Source organism: Triturus cristatus, chromosome 6, assembly GCF_964204655.1.
Source record: "Triturus cristatus chromosome 6, aTriCri1.1, whole genome shotgun sequence".
Classification (NCBI taxonomy): Eukaryota; Metazoa; Chordata; class Amphibia; order Caudata; family Salamandridae; genus Triturus; species Triturus cristatus.
This window is the reverse complement of record NC_140589.1, coordinates 265,132,411-265,152,864: the sequence shown is the minus strand read 5'-3', so window position 1 is coordinate 265,152,864 and position 20,454 is coordinate 265,132,411. Positions and strand designations below refer to the sequence as shown.

Below are 20,454 nucleotides of genomic sequence, written 5' to 3'. Positions count from 1 at the left end.
ACGTGGGTTCTTTTGGTGGGGGGCGGCATCAGTGCACAGCGGGTATACCATGAATTACGGGTTCAGAGAAGGGGAGTCACGAGGTAGGTGGGGGGGGGGGGGGCAGTCGCACAGGGACAGCTGGCAGAAAACGAAGTGGAGCCCTCGTGGGAGAAGGAAAGGGACAATGGGAAGTGGGGGTATGTAAGGGGGAGCAGCGAGGAGAGCAGAAACAAGAGCAAGCACACACCACCGCCTTTCTCCGAGGCAGAGCAGAAATGCCTCGGAGAAAGGCAGCGTCGTTTTCGGATTCGGGGGGCGTGTTTTGCTGTTGTCTCCTCCCTTGAGACTTTTCGCAAAAACCACGCCCCCCGATCCGAAAAGGACGGGGCCTGATCGGAGTGACTGACCTCTTCTCCAGTGGCTGGCCAGCATTTACGAGGCCAGCCAATGGAGAACAGGGGAGAAGAGGGGCTGGATCAAGCCCCTCTTCTCCAAGTCATTAAATCTCCGACTTCCGGTTCTGCCTTTCGGCAGACCGGTAGTCCTCGACCTAAAAAGTACCTTTCTTGCTATTTTACTGAAAATCCCATTCAAGCCTATTTATTGTATTTACAAGTGATTGTATTTCTCTGAAACAATACAGTAAGTCAAACCATAGTACGTTTACAATTGAACTGTATTACAATCAGTGCCAGGCTTGCTTGGTTCTAGAAGGAAAATGCTACTTACCAGTATGCATCTGTTCTTGGCATGTAGAGCTTTAGAGTTGTATACTTTAGTATAGATCGCCATCTGGTGTTGGGCTCGGATGTTTGCAGTTTGTTTTTGTCGAAGAAGTTTTGTAGTCACGAGATAGGCGACTCCTCCTTATGGTGACAGTGCATATGGCCATCGACTCAATCTTCAGATTGTTTTTCGCCATAAAGGGTGATAATGGAGTTAGTTAGAGAATAGAAAAGGATGTCCGTGTAATGTATCTAAGTAAGATAGTACTGCAACAGATAAAGGTATCCGGGCAGGTGGGTGGGCATATACAACTCTACAGCTCTACATGCCAAGAACAGATGCATACTGGTAAGTAGCATTTTCCGTTACAGGCATATGAGCTGTAGATTGTATACTTTAGCATAGACTATACAGCAGTTTTTCTCCCTTGTGGTGGCAACCTATATCTGTTGCAGTGTTCTCAGCACAGCCTGGCCCACAGTAGCTTGTTTTGTTTGCACATTACACAATAGTGTTTAGTGAAAGTATGTGGTGTAGACCAAGTTGCTGCTTTGTAGATGTCATCTAGGGGAATGTTCCCTAAAAAAGCCATAGAAGCCCCTAGTTTGCGTGTGGAATGAGCTCTAGGGGGAATAGTTAATGTATGTTTAGCTTTAAGATAGCATATTTGGATGCATTTAACAATCCACCTTGCAATCCCCGTTTTTGAAATGGGATTGCCTTTGTGAGGTGGGGAGAAAGCTACAAAGAGTTGTTTTGTGTTTCTAAAGGGCTTAACTCTTTCGATGTAGTAGAGTATCGCTCTTTTAACGTCTAACGCGCGGAGAGCGCGTTCTGCCACTGAGTCTGGTTGAGGGAAAAATACTGGAAGTTCAACCGACTAATCAAGGTGGAAGGCGGATACTACTTTAGGTAGAAATTTCGAGTTAGGCTTAAGAACCACTTTACTATGGTGTATTTGTAAAAATGGTTCTTGTATGGTTAATGCCTGGAGTTTATGAACTCTGCTAAGGGATGTGATAGCTACCAGGAAGGCTACTTTACAAGTAAGAAACTGTATCTCGCATTTGTGCAGAGGTTCAAATGGAGGACCCATGAGTCTGGTAAGGACTATGTTGAGATTCCTTACAGGAGCAGGTGGAACTCTAGGTGGAATTATTCTTTTAAGTCCTTCCATAAACGCTTTGATAGCGGGTACTCTAAACAAAGACAAATGTCTGTTTTGGAGGTAAGCAGCAATTGCAGCCAGATGTAGCCGTATAGATGTGTATGCAAGTTTACGTTGTTGTAGATTCAAAAGAGAACAGATAATGTTTTGGATGGAAGCATCTAGCGGATCGAATTTGTTGTTTGTACAGTAGATGACAAATCGTTTCCACTTTACCGCATAACATGCTCTAGTGATTGGACATCTGGCCTCTTTAATAATGTTCATGCAGTCTAGCGGGAGATCGAGGTATCCAAACTCTAGTACTTCAGGAGCCAGATCGCAAGATTTAGTTGATTGTGACCTGGATGCCGTATCTCTCCATGGTACTGAGTGAGGAACTTGGGGGAGAGGTGTAGCTTTTGATGAGGTACTACTGAGAGTTCCAACAGGGTTGTGAACCATGGTTGGCGTGCCCATGTTGGAGCAATTAGGATCATTGTGAAGGAGTGTTTGAGCTTCCGAACCACGAGCGGGAGAGGCAGAAAAGTGTATGCAAATTTACCTGACCAGTTCATCCATTACGCATTGCCGTTGGACTATGGGTGTGGATACCTGGAGACGAAGCTTCGGCATTTTGCGTTTACGTGTGTGGCGAACAGGTCTATTTCTGGTTAGCCCCAAATGTGAAAGAATGGAAGGAGAACTTGAGGATGAAGTTCCCATTGTGGATATGCTGTGTTTGACGACTAGGAAGATCGCGATCGGATTGTGTACTCCCAGGGAGATGTTGTGCACGGAGGTGTATGTTTTAAGGAATAGACAACCTCCATATGCTTTGCACTAGTCGTGAAAGCTGAAGAGAGAGTCCCCCCCCTGTTTTTGTATGTAGTACATTGCTGTAATGTTGTCTGTACGTACCAAGACAGCTTTGCCTAGTAGCAAGAGTTGAAAAGACTTTAGTGCTAGAAAAATTGCCAATAACTCCAGGTGATTTATGTGGAGTTGTTTTTGCTGATGGGTCCATATGCCCTGAACGGTTTGGTTTTGGAGATGAGCTCCCCAGCCGGTTAGCGATGCATCTGTTGTTAGCACTATCTGTGGAACCGGGTCAAGGAACGGCCACCCTTTGGACAGGTTTTGTGTGCTCCACCATTGCAGAGAGCGATGTGTGCAGCTGTCCACCAACAACAGGTCTGTCAACTGACCTTGAGCCTGGTTCCACTGATGTGCCAAACATTCCTGTAATGGCCATCATTTCGATTAGCTGCATAAAGACTCGAGCTGGCAATGAATGTTGAGGCTGAAATTGGGATATTAAAGCCTGCATGGTGGAGATCCTGACTGGATTGGGGTATAATAGGGCCTTTGAAGTGCCTAGAGTGGCTCCTAGATACTGTTGTATTATGGATGGCTGAAGGGGAGACTTGCAGAGGTTTAGTTTACTGTGAACCTCAAGTCGTGAAGTAATTGGAAAGTTTTGTGTGTGTGTTTCACACAAGTGTTGTGAGACTTGGCTTTTATGAGCCAGTCGTCCAAATAAGGAAACCCGTGATTGTGTCGCCTTCGTAAGAGAGCTGCCACCACTGCGAGGCATTTGGTGAAGACCCTTGGTGCTGTGTTCACTCCGAATGGGAGGACTCTGGATTGATAGTGTTGACCGTCCACTATGAACCTGAGGTATTTTTTGTGAGAGGGATGAAAAGGAATATGAAAGTAGGCGTCTTTTAGATCCAGAGTGGAGAGGAAGTCGCCCTGTTGAAGTAGTGGGAGCACTTGTTGAAGAATGTCCATGTGGAAGTGGTCTGATTGAATGTAGAGGTTTTGGGGTCTGAGGTCCAGTATTGGTCTGAGAGCGCCATCCTTTTTTGGGATTAGAAACTAGAGCGAGTAAACCCTGGTTCCCTGTTAAGGACTGGTTCTATTGCATTTTTTTGTAAGAGAAAGAGAACCTCTTGTTTAAAAGGGTCAAATGTTCCTTGGACATTGGGAGGTGTTTGGGAGGGATGTGTGGGGGATTGGAGTTGAGTTCCAGGCAGTAACCATACTGGATAATTTGTCTTACCCACCTGCCTGTGGTGATGGAATTGCAGACAGGTAGGAACTGTGATAGGCGTCCCCCGACAGGTGTGGAATGGTTGGGGGGAAGTGGGGAGAAGTCATTGCTTAGTGGTAGCGGAGGTGCAGGTGTTGTTACCGTGTCCTCTTCCTTTATTGTTGTTGCCCCTGTATCCTCCTCTAAAATATCCTTTGGAAAAGGAACTTTGATTAGGGCTTTTGTAAGATGAGGAAGGCTGCTCCGATGTATTGGTTTTGGAGCCACCCCTATATAAGGAGCGACGAAAAGAACCTCTCTGGGAACGCAATTGCAAGGCCCCCATAGATTTTGCAGTCTCTGTATCTTTTCTAAAGATGTGTCGACTGTAGGTCCAAATAGGTGTTCTTAGTCAAAAGGCTGGTTAAGAATACTGGTTTGCCCCTCTTGTTTGAAACCGTATATCCGGAGCCAAGCGTGCCTGCGTAATAAAACGTTGGTATTAACGGCACGAGATGCGGTATCAGCAGCATCAAGAGCACACTTAATAGATGTATTAGTTATTAATTTACCTTCTTGTATAAGGTCATTTGCCTTGTCCTTATCATTGCTCAGGGAGAGGCTGGATAAGCTTCCCATGCTCATCATAGTGAGCCCCGTCATATTTTGCCAGCAAAGCCTGGGTGTTAGCAATTCTCCAATAATTTGCAGCTTGTGACGGAATACGTTTTCCGGATGTGTCTAAAAGCTTTGATCACTTGTCAGGAGGTGGGGCGTCTCCTGTGGTTTGTGAATTGGCCCTCTTACGTGCATTGGACACCACCAGGGAGTCTAAAGGGACCTGACCCTTGATGTATATTGGGTCATTGGGAGCTGCCTTATATTTATTATCTATTCTAGGGTTAAGAACCCTGGCCCTGATGGGGCTTTAAATACTTCTGGTGCATGTTTAAGCAAGCCCTTCAACATTGGTAGTGTGTGTGTGGACCTTTGTGGCTGAGCGAAGGTTTCTAATAGAGTGGAGAGGAGTGGTGCAGCGGCCATGGCAGCTGACTGTGGAGCACAGGGTTCACGGTTCGATCCCCGGCAACAGCTCAGCAAGGCACCATGTGACTCTGGGCAATAGCTCATTTAATTTCCACGACGTCCCCCAGCGCCTTGAAACCCGTAAGGGTGAGTAGTTCGCGCTATACAAATACGGATTTACATTTATTTATTTTTATTTAATAGGAAGTCTTCCTCTAAGGGATCTGAGTGTAATTCTACACCATGATATTGTGCAGCCCTGGTGATTAGTTGGAAAACCCCCACATTGTCATCTGGAGGGGATGGGCGAGAGGGATATAGGTTTGGGTCATTGTGTAGATCTGGATCAGTATTATAATCCTTCCAGGGATCTGGATCTTGTGGGATGGTATGTGCTTCATCATCCCCTTGTGGATATGTGTTGTTATCCCTATCCCCATCTCTGTCCCAACCCACATAAGAACTATCTTCATCTAGTGGTGGAGGTGAAATTGAGGGTTGTGGGGAATGTCCTGGAGAAATTAGTAGATTGGGATCAGTAGGAGGGGGAGAGGGTGGAGGAGGAGGAAGAGGTTGAGGGCTATTAGTGCCTATACTTCTTTTTTTTAGGAGGAACTGGAAAATCTTGTGAATAGTCCAGTTTCCTTTTTGGTGTGGAAGTGATATGACCAGTCTCTGGATCAATATGTATTGTTTTCTGCTTTGGATCCAGAAGGTCCGATACAGAAGGGTTTGTGGATCCAGTGTCCTTTTTCAGAGCGGAAGATTTATGGTCCGTATGTTCCTTTGCCTTATAAGAGGTTTTATCCAGTTTAGGCTTAGGTGTAGGAGTTTTTGGTTAAAGGACATTTTTCGGCTCCGAAGACTTCGGTTTCGGCTGTTTCGGCTCCGAAGGCTTGGTTTTTGACTGTTTCGGCTCCAAAGGTTTGTCTTTTGGCTATTTCGATGCCGAAGAGTTCGGCGTCTAAGTTGTTTTCGGCACCAGTGGTGGCACAATTATGTGTTTGGGCATCGGTGCCGAAGGTGTTTTGTCGGTACCGAAGCAGGGTTGGCTCGAGCCCGAGCCGGAAGGCATATCTTTCGGTTTCATAGCCGGGTCGGAGGGCGGGGCATCTGAAATATTTGGCCGGTGTGGACCTAGGCCTGAGGGCGAAGGTGTTACCGGAGCCTCCTGTGTGGGAGTGGGTAGGACAGGGGTCTCGGTACTCACGGGCCGTTGAGCTGGAGCGACAGCATCGTCGACGTCAGAATCATCGGCCTCAGAGACTGAAATCGGTTCTTCCTCGAAGGGGATCGGGACCTGGTTCAAAGATGTCTGGAATCGAAGTGCTTCCCCGGGACATTTCGTGTCGTCAAGCCCAATGATCACGGATGGTTTTCTTGGACCTGAAAGATAAACAGGCCTCGCAGGTGTTTTTTTCGTGCTCCGGAGAGAGGCAAAGATTACACACCTCGTGTAGGTTAGAGTGAGGGAACTTCACACCACACTGGGAACATTTTTTGAAGGGAGCCCGTTACATCGACGTCCAACGTGGTGGGCATGGGTATGCCCAACGGGCCATGTTGAACTCTAGGTCGCTTGATGCGCGTCGAAGGGGAAACGCAATTGAGACAATACTGTCGAGAGGTGAGTGATTGCGCATCGAAGGGGTTTCGATAACGGCACCGACCGGAGCGCAGCAATTCACATCCGAACCCGATGGCGGAAGGAATATGCTACTTACCAGTATGCATCTGTTCTTGGAATGTAGAGCTGCATATCCACACACTGTGCATAGATCGCCATCTGGTGTTGGGCCCGGATGTTTGCAGTTGTTTTTCTCTTGGAAAGTCTTTGGAAGCACGAGGTATGTGACTCCTCCTTTGGATCATATTGCGCATGGGCTTCGGCTCCATCCTCAGATTGTTTTTCGCCAGCGGGGCAATGATGGAGCTTTGTAAGAAAGAGGAAAGATGCCCATGTGTGCTGTACCTAAATAAGATAAAACTGGAACAGATAAAGGAGGCGGGTGGGCGTGTGTAGATCTGCAGCTCTACATGTCAAGAACAGATGCATACTGGTAAGTAGCGTTTTCCGTTCGAGGTATATGAGCTGCAGATCACACACTGAGCATAGATTGTATAGCAGTACCCACTTCTAGCGGCGACCACCAGTATCTGTTGCAGTAGTTTGAAATAGTGTTTTGAGTACAGCCTGACCCACACTAGCTTGTTGTTTTGTTTGCACATCTACACAATAGTGTTTTGTAAATGTGTGGGGTGTAGTCCATGTGGCTACTTTGCAGATGTCATCTAGGGGAATGTTCCCTAAAAAAAACCATTGAAGCCCCTATCTTTCGGGCAGAGTGGGCTTTAGGGGGAACAGATAAGGTGTGTTTAGCTTTGTGAAAGCAAATCTGTATGCATTTGACAATCCACCTTGCTATGCCAGATTTCGATATAGAGTTGCCTCTATGAGCTGCAGAGAGTGTGTGCCGCCCTGTTTTTGGATGTAGTACATGGCTGTCATGTTGTCTGTGCGGACTAAGACAGCCTTTCCTGAGTCTGTGTTTGAAAGGTTTTTAGGGCTAGGAATATGGCCAGTAACTCCAGATGGTTGATGTGGAGTAACTTTTGTTGAGGTGTCCACCTGCCCTGCATGGTGTGATGTAGTAGGGAGCTCCCCAGCCGGAGAGCGATGTGTCCGCAGTTAGAACTATTTGAGGAACCAGCTCTAGGAACGGTCGGCCTTTGGAAAGGTTTTTGGTGGTCCACCACTGCAGAGAGCGATGGGCACGACCGTCTACCAACACCAGATCTGATAATTGACCCTGAGCCTGGTTCCATTGGCGTGCTTAGCACTCTTGGAGAGGACGCATCTGGAGTCTTGCATGAGGTACTATGAATATGCAAGAGGCCATCATCCCTATAAGTTTCATAAACACTCGGGCTGGAAGAGAGTGTTGTGGTTGAAATTTGGCGCGAAGAGCCTGTATGCTTGCTATCCTGGCGGGACTGGGGTAGGCTAGTGCTCTTGAGGTGTCTATGGTGGCACCTAGGTATTGTTGTATGTGGGACGGATGCAGATGGGACTTGGCATAGTTTACTGTTAAGCCCAGGTCGTGAAGTAGTTGGATAGTGGCGTGAGTGTGTTGTACACACTGGTTGTATGAGCTTGTTTTTATGAGCCAGTCGTCTAGGCATAGGAAGACGTGAATGTGTTGTCTTCTCAGGTGTGCTGCCACTACCGCTAGGCACTTGGTAAACACTTGTGGTGCTGTGGTGACTACGAACGGGAGTACTTTGAATTGGGAGTGCTGACCGTCCACTACGAATCTGAGAAACTTCCTGTGAGCGTTGTGAACGGGAATGTGGAAATAGGCGTCCTTGAGGTCTATGGTGGCAAGGAAGTCGTTCTGGGAGAGCAGAGGAAGTACTTGCTGGAGTGTGACCATGTGAAAGTGGTCTGAGTGTATGTATTGGTTTAGGGGTCTGAGGTCCAGAATGGGTCTTAGAGAGCCGTCCTTTTTTGGTATGAGAAAATATAGGGAGTAAACTCCTTTGTTTTGTTAGTGGGTAGGAACTAGTTCTATTGCACTTTTTTGTAGGAGGGAGATCACCTCCTGCTTTAAAAGTGACAAATGTTCCTGTGACATTGGGCGCTGTTTGGGTGGAATGGTTGGGGGTAGATGTTAGTTCTAGACAGTAGCCTGATTGAATTATCTGTTGCACCCATCTGTCTGAGGTGATGGTAGCCCAGACAGGAAGGAAATTGTGGAGTCTGCCCCCGACTGGAGTGGAATAGTCTGGGGGGAGTGGAGGGAAGTCACTGGGTGGGGTTGGAGGCAGAGCAGAAGTTGCTAGTTTCGCCTCTGCCTTTGTTGTTGTTACCCCTGTAACGGCCTCTTTAGTAACCCCTAGTGAAGGTGAATTGGGTAGGGTCCTTGTAGGAAGTGGAGGCGCTGTCGGAGTAGCCTCTGGTGGTGCTTCTAAAGGAGGAACAGCGAAAGGAGCGCATGGGAGCTTGCGACTGCAAGGCTCCCATCGATTTTGCCGTGTCTGTGTCCTTTTTCATTTTTTCGAGGGCTACGTCGACATTGGGGCCAAACAGGTGTCTCTCATCAAAGGGGTGGTTGAGGATGGAACTCTGAACCTCAGGTTTGAACCCTGAAATGCATAGCTAGGCATGCCTACGCAGAAGGACGCTGGTATTTATTGCCCTGAAGGCGGTGTCAGCTGCATCGAGGGCACAACGGATGGAGGTATTAGTGATGGCTTTACCCTCCTGAATTAATTCGTTGGCCCTATTTTTGTATTTGTCAGGGAGGTGTTGCATTATGGACTCCAGCTCGTCATAATGTGCCCTGTCATATCTGGCTAGGAGCGCTTGGGTGTTAGCAATGCGCCATATGTTGGCCGCTTCGGACGCCGTGCGCTTGCCAGAGGCATCCAGGAGTTTAGACTCCTTATCTGACAGTGGAGCCTCACCTGATGCCTGGGAATTGGCACGTATCCCGGCATTGGAGACTCCCAGGGAGTCTAGTGGTGTGGGGCCTCTAATGTAGGTTGGATCTGTTGGAGCGGCCTTATATTTCTTCTCAAAGCGAGGGTTGATGACCCTGACCCTAACCGGGTCATTAAAGACCTCTGGTGCGTGCTTAATAACCCCCTTAAGCATGGGCGGAATTGAGGTGGACCTCTGTGCAGTGTCAAATGTGTAAGAGGAAATCCTTCTTCACGGGGTCTGTGTGGAGATCAACCCCGTGGCAGTGGGCAGCTCTATGGAGTAGCTGGTTAAAGCCCATTGTGTACTCTGGGGGGGGGGGGGGGGGGGGGTCAGGAAGGGTAAAGATTGTCCTGCGGGACGTTCGGGACGTCTGGGATGTTGTAGTCATCCCATGGGTCTGGGGAGCCCGTAGGAGTAGGATCCCCTATTGGTTGGTAGTCCGCTCCGTCCCCTGTGTGGTAGCTAATGTCATCATCATCCTCATCTGGAGATGGTGTGGGAGAATGATGGGGTGGGGGAGGAGGAGGAGAAGGAGGAAGAGGAGGAATCCTCAAAAGGGAGGTGGCAAAGTCTCTCCTTTTTGGTGGTGGAGCTGGTGCAGGCTTGTCCAGTTGTCTTTTTCTGGTGCGAAGCGTCAAATGCCCAGTCTTTGGATCCTTTTCGAGGGTTTTTTGGTAAGGATCGGGTCGAAACAGTTGATCTGTAGGGGGCAGATCCTTTGGTGCCGATGGTGTCGGAGCCGTGGGTTTTTTAGGTGTCGATTCGGCACTGGTTCTTTGTTTGGAACCGTGGGGGTTTAGAAATGTCTTTTGTCTTCCTCGGTTCCGAGGTGGGTTTCGGTTTCGAGGCTTGGGAGTTGAGGCTCTTCGGTTTCTTGCTCGGCTCCGAGGATGTTATCGGTGCCGAGCAGCCAGTGCCAGTCTTCGGCGCCGAGTGCTTCGGTGTCTAGCTCGGCGCAGACGAGGAAAGGGCGTTTTCTTTTTTGGTGCCAGTGTTGATGAGAGTTTTTCGGCACCGAGGGTAGGCTGGCTCGAGCTCGAGCCGCCTGAAGGCTTGGTGGGCTTCTTAACCAGGCCCGGAAGCGAGGTATGGGAAGCAGTCTCTCGGTGCATACCTAGGCCCGAAGGCATGACCGAAGCCTTTTTCAATGCCGTGGAGGGGGGTTTGGGGTCGGGGTTGACGTCTGTACTCACTCCCCTCTGTGCCGGAGTGATGTCCTCGATGTCGGAGTCGTCCGCTTCGGAGGCGCTGCCGAGGACTTCTTCGGTGTGCTTCTGTTCCGGAACATCGATGTCTTCTTCGAACATGTCGTCGGGGATCAAAGTCGACGAGTGAGCCATAGTTCTCCTTGCTCATCGGTCCCATATCGTCTTCTTTGATCGGAAGGAGGCGCAAGCTGGACAGTCCCTTGCCTTGTGTTCTGGAGAGAGGCAGAGGTTACACACACCTCATGTACATCGGTGTGGGGAAACTTCGACCCACATCAAAGACACTTTTTAAATGGCGTTGTTTCCATCAGTCAGGATAGGAGGCCCAGGTAGGCCCGAAGACCTTCGTCGACGACCGGAATCGAAGACTGCGATCGTTGAGTTGCGTCGAGAAAAACAACTGCAAACATCCGGGCCCAACATCCGATGGCGATCTATGCACAGTGTGTATTCTGCAGCTCATATGCCTCGAACAAAAACAATCTGAAGATGGAGTCGATGTCCATGCGCACTATCACCATAAGGAGGAGTCACCTATCTCTCGACTACCAAACTTCTTCAACAACAACAAAAAGAAACTGCAAACATCAGAGCCCAACACCAGATGGTGATCTATGCTAAAGTATACAATCTACAGCTCATATGCCAAAAACATAAAATAACAAAAAATATTTTTATACAAAAACAACTGGTCTGAAGTTCAGTGAGTGTGTGAATTCATTTGCTGACTGGGTGTGTACAACAAATACTTAACACTGTCCTCCGATACTGCCTTACTGCTCGACCACACTACCACAAATAGAGAGAGTAAGGTTCAATCTAATTTTAACTCTGCCTACCTTTTGGGTTCCACTGGACTCTGTCCAAACTATACCTCACTTTGGTATAGTATATACAGAGCCAGCTTCCTACAGTCCTGCTTAGTTTTCTTGCACTTATGTCTAGACTTTAACCAGGGAGTGGACTTTTTGCAAGAGTAGCTTCGAGACCAGGATAATGAGTAGGCCTGCGACTTGGAGCGGCATCTGTGCTTTGACCCCAAACTTTTCTTATGCGACATAGGGCTTTGCCCCCTTTATTGCCATACAGTTCATAAAGTGACACTTGTCGCACAACTTACAGTCATGGCAAGAGAACAGGTACCTAAAACACACCTGTTGCGGATCTGTGACTGACCGCTTACTGTATCCTATCGTTTTCAGTGGGTACATCATTCCCTAGCGTAGTGCTGCAGAGTTTTGGAAGTCAGTGGAAGATGGGCAAAGTTGAGGGCAGAGCTCCAGATCCACATCAAAAGGCGCAGAAAGGAACTTACATCTGCCTGCAGGGGCAGCACTTGTATGTCACTTTTGGGATGGTATAGAGTCATCAAGGAACTGGACAACACAACTGATTAGCAAGCAGGAACACTACTACAAAAATCTCAGAATCCAATCTGAAACCTGGGGATTTTCTAAGGTAAGGAATTTGCAGTTAGAATGGATCAGAAGATAACAGTCTTTACTGGTAGAGGGTTGCACCACTAAGTAGCAGCATACCAATCAAGTGATTTCCCACTTGTATTAAGTAACTTTTGCTTGTCATTTTCTTACAAATCCAGTTATCTGCCAAAGATAATAGAACCTTTTAATTGCTTCCAAAAGAACTTCCACCATTTCTCTCCCTTATAGAGTCCAGTTAAGATTTGTACTCAAAATAACATTTAATGAAATTCATTAACAATGAAAAGAAAATGAGCTACAATAAGTGGGTATCTTAAAGACATCTTGTATGTGTTTAATGCACTATGCATACCAGTTCCATTAGTGGTACAGAGTTGTCATGATTTCTAACCAATGGTAACAAAAAGCAATCAGTGTCTAAGCGTACAAAGTAGTATGTCAGTTCATCTTAATTCTATACTTGGCTTTTATTGATACCAAACTCTCTTGAGCAAATGAAGAAGCAGCACCTGGGTGGCCTAGGGCCTGGTCTTGGCCGCGGACAGCTTGGGAGTACCAGTGGGGTAGCCCAGTTGGTCCGGAGAGTGGTGTGAGAAGAAACCCCATGGGTTCACCGTGGCGTAGAACAGGAGGGTGTCCCGGCAGTTGCGGGCCCGCGTCCGTGTTCTATCGCCCCAAGCAGGGAAGTCCATCACGGTGGTGATTGGTCTACCCTGCGTTTTGGCTGGAAGGGGGTTGTGTTGGACTTGGCCCTTCTGGCAGGTTCACCCCCGAGACTTTTTGCTTTTTATTGGTGACTTGGTGTAGTACTTTTGGGTTTCTGCGCACTTTACCGCAGTGTCCCAGGGTAAAGTGCGTGCGTGTTGTGAGGTTGGCCTGCCCTCCCATAGGAATGCATGGGGGAATGAATGTGTCCTGGTAGTTTCGGATGCGTGGGGTGTGCAGGCCCGAGTTTGGTATGTGCGGACTCGTGTGAGTGAATGCTGCGCGATGATGTGTGCGGCGTGCATGTACCTAGTGTGGAAGTGCCACTTCTAGAAGTGGGCACTTCAGTGTGCAGTGGGAAATGTGTGGCTTGTCTGGCGATTGGCTGGTGGAGGTCATGTGACGGACTAGGGAAATCCCCAGAGTCAGGAGGAGTCACCCAGTGGTGAATGGGGAGTTAGCATGTTGATGGCTGGGGAGGAGTGTACCTGGGTCCTGAATAGGACAGGGCTTTCCCCACACAATGCTGGCGCCGGCCCCTGTGGTGCGTCTAATGACCCTAGCCCTGCCAGTGAATAGGGAGAGGGGCTGAGCAAAACAAAGTGCTCAGGAACCTGTTGGAACTGGTTCGCCCCTTCCCTGCACCTTAGACAAAGCCTTGTACTGTATAAAAAGGGGCTGTGTCCCCTTACATGGGGTGTTCTCTTGCAGGATCATCTGAGGGGGGGCCTGCTGCTGCTGGGCGCCAGGAGAGACCGCCACTAGGGACTGCCTCCCTGCTGGAGGGCCCTGTGAGCTGGCTCTGGGCCCAGCCTTTGCCCCCCTGCTCTTTGAAGGACCTTTTGGTTGCTGGACGTTGCTTATAGCGCCTGGGAGCGCTTTCTGGACTTTGTAGCGCTGTGCGCGCTGTTTTCCTGGACTTTGCTATCTTTATAGCGCTGGGAGCGCTGTTTTGCTTTATAGCGCTGTGTGCGCTTTGATTTCGCTGGCGGGTGCCCACCCCGCGATTTGGCCGTTATTTTGACAAGTTCGGCGGGTGCCCACCCCGCCGTTGTGCTCGTTGCGAGGGAGCCTACCCCTCTGACGGACAAGAATCACCGATGCAGCACGGACCGGAAGTCAGGTGAGTTGAGGGCGGGCCTCCGGGACAACCGGAACTGAGGATAGGAGGGCGGGAGCCTACCCCGCCTCATACGAAGCATCGCGGCTGGTCCGGACCTCGAGGGTGTCGATCCAGGCGGGAGCCCACCCCGCACTGGACTGAGGAAAGGAGCGCGGCGGCAGGAGCTGGTGCGGAGGGGGGCGCGAGGCACATTGTCGGTGCCTGCCCCCTCCGCGTAGAGAAGCAGCCCCGGAGTCCGCCGGGACCAAGAGAGAGAAGACGGCGCGGGAGTCCCCAGAGGCGGCCCGGTGAGTACAAAGGGCTGGGGGACTCCGTGCGTGTGCCTGTGGGTGCCGGTCCCAGACCGGCCTATTCCTCGAGTGGCCCCCCTACCTTGCAGAGCCCCATGAGGCTCAAAGGGGGCAGGCGTGTTTAGAGCGCTAGACGCTCCAACGACCGGGGGCACTTCGAGAGAGCCCAGTGAGGCTCCAAAGGTTGGCACATGGTTTCGCGAGCCCAGTGAGGCTTCAACGTCGGGGGCATTTCTGTCGCACCCAGAGCGGCCCCGGAAGGCAGCGGGCCGCTCCCACGAACGGGGGCAATTTGTTCAGAGCCGTGAAGGCTCCAACGAGCGGCAGATATTGTTCAGAGTCCAGGGGGACTCCAACGACGGGGCATTGTAGTTCCGAGCCACGAGGGCTCCAGGGGACATTTGTGAATGGACAGAGCCCAGAGAGGGCTCCCGAGGCACGCAGAGTGCCTGAAGTTCGTTCCACAGCTGCCCAGCACTTAGTGGGCAGCTGCCACGTTTAGGTGGGGGACCATTTTCGTTTTAGTCTGCGCAGCTGGCGCAGCTCGACTGAACACAGGGCGTCCTAGCCCCTACAAGGCCAGTTGGCCCAGGGACTGCCACAGGTGGTGGCGACTATGAGTTTTGCGCAATTGTTCCTTTCCTCGCACCTCTGAATGTGTTTTTATGCGTCATGTGCCATTGCTTTACACCTCTGAATGTTTTTAGGCATCATGTGTTTTCCTTCCCTACACCTCTGAATGTGTTGCGATGCATCATGTGTAACGGTCTATTACCCCTACAGGTATTGTGATACTTAGGTGGTTGGTTGCTTTCTCCTAGTACAGGTGGTGCTAGTGAGGTTCTAGTTCCCTGCGTGACCGCTCCTAAGGTGGTTAGGGTTACGTAGGTGGTACTTCCCTGATACCAGTAAGTACTGGTTGTGTGCTATACATATTATTTTTGTGCTACAGTGATCTTATATATTTTTGTGCTACGTTCTAAAAAGTGCTAATTCCTGACAGTGGTCCAGGTGGCCCTGTCTTGTACATATCCCTTGTAAATTCTGCCCGTGCCTGTTGGCACATTGTAAAGTGTGTGTTTTTATCTAATGTGTTGTGTATAATACAAAGGCTATTTTTATAGAATACCTTGTGTGGAGTTTCCTTTGTGGTGGGCCTTGGGTGTTATTGCTGGGTGCGCGCGCAAACGCTTTACACATCGCCTCAGAGATAAGCCTGACTGCTCGTGCCAAGCTACCAAGGGGGTGAGCAGGGGTTATCTTTGGCGTGTACCTTCCTTGCCCTGACTAGAGTGGTGGTTTCTGCCTGGCTTTGGCGCAAGCCTCAGCCAACCGGAAATCGCCAGGTCTAACAGGTACAGTGTGCACAGAGTCCACAGTCCCCAGAGGTTTGGCAGAGGCTAAAGTTAGATATAACCTTACTCTCTAAAGAGGTAGCTTGGTCGAGCAGTAAGGCAGTATCAGAGGACAGTGTAAAGCATTTGTTGCACACACTCAGTCAGCAAATGGTCTCACAAACTCAAGAACTGAACTCTAGGCCAATGGTTTATATAAAAAAATATATGCTTGTTTTATTTTAGAACCAACAATAGATTTCAAAATATACTTTCTCTGAAAGAGAGGTTTTATATAAATACTTTCAATATGCAGTAGGCTTTTTGAATACAATAGACACAGTTGTTGCAATAGGCAACACAATTTCAAACACAATAATACATTGAGCTCAATGGGAATTTCTAGTTAAATGCAATTAGTTACTTTGAGCATTACTTTTCTAACCACAGGACTGGATCCTGGATTCAGTCCTGGGACATTTCCTGTAAACAGTTGAGTAAAAGCATTTTGGTTACAGTAGTGATTTTGAAGCAATATTTTGGTATTTTAAAAGTTGACACTTAGAAACTTTTTCTCATAGAATCACCAATGTTATCCTACGGGAGGAATTTCCCTTAGCAGGTAAGTGGGGTTATTCTTACTTTTTCTAACTCAGTGTTGGATCCTGGATCCAGCACTGGGGCATCACATGTAAACAGTTGAAAGAATGTGTTTTGGTTATACAGGTAATTTTTTACGAATATTTGTTAGTTTACAAAATCGACACTTAGAAACATTTTCAGCAAAAACCAGACAATGTTATCCTATGGAAGGAAATTCAAGTTGCAGGTAAAATATTTTCCCGTTACCTTTGTAATCCAGTGCTGGACTCCTAGGTTCAGCACTGGGACATCTATCCAAAACAGGTAAGTAATTACGTTTTCACAGTTGGTGCGATTTTGAAAGAATATTTGTAGTTTGCAAAGATCGACACAGAAGAAATTTCACAGAAAAACAGTCAATGATTTCCTATGGAAGAAAATTGGGTTAGCGGTTAAGTATGGTTATAATTACTTTTCAGGGTCAGTGCTGCGCACCAAGATCCAGCACTGGGATATCTCCTGATAGCAGGTGAGTATTTTAGTTTTCGTTACTCGGTTGATTTTAGGTGAATATTTTTAAGTTTAGAAACTCCACACTTAGAAGAATTTCCAAGTAAAACCAGTCAATGTTACTCTATGGAAGAAAAGAGAGTTATCGGCTTTTGGGTAAGTACTCGACTGGCAGAGTTGAGGTTCTGGGCATAGACTCCGGGGTCTCCCAGGGTCAGGTCAGTACAGTTGTTACACCCTCAGCGGCACAGGGGCAGCCGGGTGCAGAGTGAGTTAGCCCCAATGTTATCCTAAGGGAGGCCGGGGGCCCTTGGTTGGTGGCTGCTGGCTAGCAGGCCACGCGGCTGTGGGAGCTCGGCTCCTGGTCACTTGCTCAGGGCAAATGGGGAAGTAGAGTAGAGTAGAGATTGCACGGTCAGGGGCACTCGGGCGGCTGGGTGCAGGGTGCTTTTGAGCCGTCGGGCGCTTAATCGATTGCAATGGAGAAGCTCAAAAACGAACAAAGGCTGCAAGCTGGGGGACGAAGATTTTTCAGGTGTGATCACCAATTCGAGAGGTAAGTTGGGTAGTTGGAAAATAGGTAGGCACCCAGGAGTTGGGCACAGGGGGCCGCAGGGTGCAAGGGTGCCTTTTGGTGTCGGGAAATCTTACCCTCAGCTGGTCGCGGTTGGAGGGGTCCCTGGTTCTGAGGTTGCAGGCGGCGTCAGGAGCATCGAGGTGGGTCCTTGGGTGCTGGATTTGGGAGTCACAGTCGCCGGGGGGGGGGGGGGGGGGACGTCCTCGGGGTCTTTGTCCACTCCAGCACAGGCCAGGCTTGGCGGGTGCAGTGTACACAGGGTTCGCGGTTCATGGCTGATGCCAGGGGTCAGTTACTTGCTTTGAGCAGTACCACTGCTCGTGGGAGTCTCAGCAGCTTAGAGTCACAAGGTAGCCGGGTCCTCCGGGGTTTGTGAGGTTGCTGGACACTGGAGATGCCGGGGTTTAGCAGGAGCAGGTTCGAAGGTTGACAGCCCGGTAGGGCTGGGGCCAAAGCAGTTGCTGTCTTCCTCTTGTGAGCAGATGGACGGCAGGTCTTCCTGTCTCTTGATCTTCTTTGCTGTTTTGGAATCTGGATCTAAGGAAGGAAGGTTCAGGGTGCCCCTAAATACTAAATTTAGGGCGTTACAGACCACTGGGTCTCTGCCCTGGGGTGGGTACACCCCCTATCCTGCCACTCTCCTGTGGGAGGGGTCAGTGGACTAGACCTGATTGGGCAGGGCTTCCTATCTTCAAGATGGCGAGAGCCCGGGGATGTGCTTCACCTCGCCCCCCCCACCTGAGGAGTGGGGTTGGCAGAGGCTGGCACACCCCCTATCCTTCCTTGGGGTTTCCGGCCAGTCTTCCCGCCAGAGTGGGGGTTAGAACCGGTAGGGGCCAGTTGCTGAGTACAGCAAGTGGCCTGGAGAAGCTCACAAAGGCAGCATGCCTTTGACGCTTCCTCTGCCCATCTTGGGAGAGGAGACCTAGCACCTCGCCCAGGATGTGCATTATTGCAGGCCCAGGAGAGTGGATGGCTCTCTACCCAGGGGTCCAGCAACAGGTCTGCTGCGTGGCAGCCTAGGCAACCCCTCAGACAAGACGTGGATTGTAGGTTAGGTTCAGGGGGCATCTCTAAGATGCCCTCTGTCGTGCATTGTACATTAAATCCCACACTGGCATCAGTGCGGGTTTAATGGGCTGAGAAGTTTGTTAACAAACTTCTCAGTTGAGCCATCATGGTGCTGTGGAGTTCGTGTTAACGATCTCCCAGCACCATATACTCTTAAATGGCAGCACTGCACTTACAGTGCCCAGGAATGGACCTGGGTACTGTAGGGGCACAGGACTCATGCACCTGTACCCACACCACTGGCATAGGGCACCCAGCTAGAGGGGTGGTTGATGTATCCCAGGGCAGTGTGTGTTGTGGGCATGGCACACAGGGATGTGTGCCATGTCGACTCTCTGTTTTGTTCTGCACCCAGACACTCAGCCTGCAAGGGCAGTGCGTGTGTCAGGGTACAGGGCCCCTAAGGGTGGCACAATAAGTGTTGCAGCCCTTAGGGGCCTTCTCTGGTCACAAGGCCCTGGGTACCTAGTGTATCATTTACCAGGGGCTGACAGGTGGCCAGAGTTTGCCAATTTGGATTTAGGTTTCAGCACAGTTTTAGGGAAGGAACACAGGCCCTGGGTACCTGATTGGCAGGAGCCCAGGGCACACTCAGTCAAAGTACATTCAGCAATTCAGCAAAAAGTGGGGGCATACCATGCAAGAAAGATGGCACTTTCTCACAATAACAGAGGCACGATTCATGACTAGATTCCAAAAAGAAAAAAAGCTAGAAGAGGAGGAGAGTATTGTACTTCACTGAAGCAGACACAGATACCACCTAATACACTGACCGGTTGCAGGAAGAAAAGTAAATATTTCACTTTGCAAAAAATATATGAAAATCAAAGCATCAAAGTTCGAATTGCTCAACCAAAATGTTGCTAAACCTTTGCCACTCTACTATTTTTTATTCAGGACTTGATTTTTCCCTAGCACTGAAGACTGTCCTTCTGCAGTTCCAGTGGTGGTTCCTTCTCTAAGGCTGAGGAGCATCGCCCAACTGCTTTGCAGCAGTGTACATAAAGGAAAAATAAAATTATGTTTACTTGACATTATTTTTATTTTTATTGTTGCTGCTGTGGCAGCTTTGGGGGCGGGGTTACTCTGCTCAGAGAGGAGGGGAGGAGTGGTGGCACTCTCAAAGTGTGCATGAATGTTTGGCAGGCCGTCCATACAGTCATGAGCAATTTGCATGTTAAACACCCAGGCTGCATTATAGCCAGAGTGGAGACTATCACAGCGTTCAGACCAATCACAACCCTGCATTGCAGCGTTGTGATGCGCTTAGGGGAGCCTGGGTGCTTCCTATTCCGGCCGGAGCACAGGACCGACTGAGAAGAAACGCAGCAACAGAGGTAAGTTTAATTTTCTTTTTTTTTTTACACCTCCTGATCCCACCCTCGCCACCCCTGATCTGTGCCGGCCGCCACTGAGCAGTTCCGAAAAACTGCAAAATATCACAATTTATAGTACACAATATAGAAACCTCAGAGGATGAAAGGCTGAGTCTGCCAAGATTCTAATCAGGATCACCACAACTCTGCTTTGACAGTACTTACCAGTCCGCTCACTGATCCATCCTACCACATCACAAAGAAACTAAGCTCGCAAATGGATAACTAAATACATCACACTCAAATTAAAATGTGCATTATGAAAAGGCACTCACCTGCTTGTGCTGCCGCAGGACTGATTAACATAGGTGCTGAGGCGACTAATCGAACATGATTTCCCAAGCCAGTTCTTGCTCCAGGACCCATCACCAAGGCACCAGTCTGATCATAATAGGCAGTGGGAGTAAGAACCTGGTAGCCTAGAATAAAGTAAAGTGAAACTGATCTCAAAGTGTTGGAGATATGATATACCAGCTATACTTCGCCTACACTTAACATGGCGGTGAAAATAATTCAACATTTATTTCTGTCATTTTGTGTCTTTATAAACGGTGTTACAGTATATATATATATATATATTCATTCACTGAAAGAACCATAGGTTTCACACACGTTATAGTTAGGAATTAGCATTTAAAAAACCTTGCAAATTCACTTAAAAAACCATAGGTTTCACACATGTTATAGTTAGGTGGACATTTCACTCGTAAAAAACCAATGAAATTCCCCTGTTATAGTTAGTTCAGATAACTGTAACTCGCGCGCCCGCAATCCACTGCTCATGACATTACATATTACATCACTCATGACATGGTCAGTGGCATCACTCATGAC

General features: G+C 48.9%; 1 protein-coding gene across 2 annotated transcripts in view; it reads right to left on the bottom strand.

Moving 5' to 3' along the window:
* Nucleotides 1–20,454, bottom strand: part of PUM2 (pumilio RNA binding family member 2) — an 886,789-nt gene that overhangs the window by 546,216 nt on the left and 320,119 nt on the right. For both annotated transcript variants that reach the window (XM_085610624.1, XM_085610625.1), the window contains exon 11: nucleotides 19,896–20,039. In XM_085610624.1, coding sequence (XP_085466750.1) covers nucleotides 19,896–20,039 — 144 coding nt within the window. The remainder of the gene's footprint in view (nucleotides 1–19,895; nucleotides 20,040–20,454) is intronic.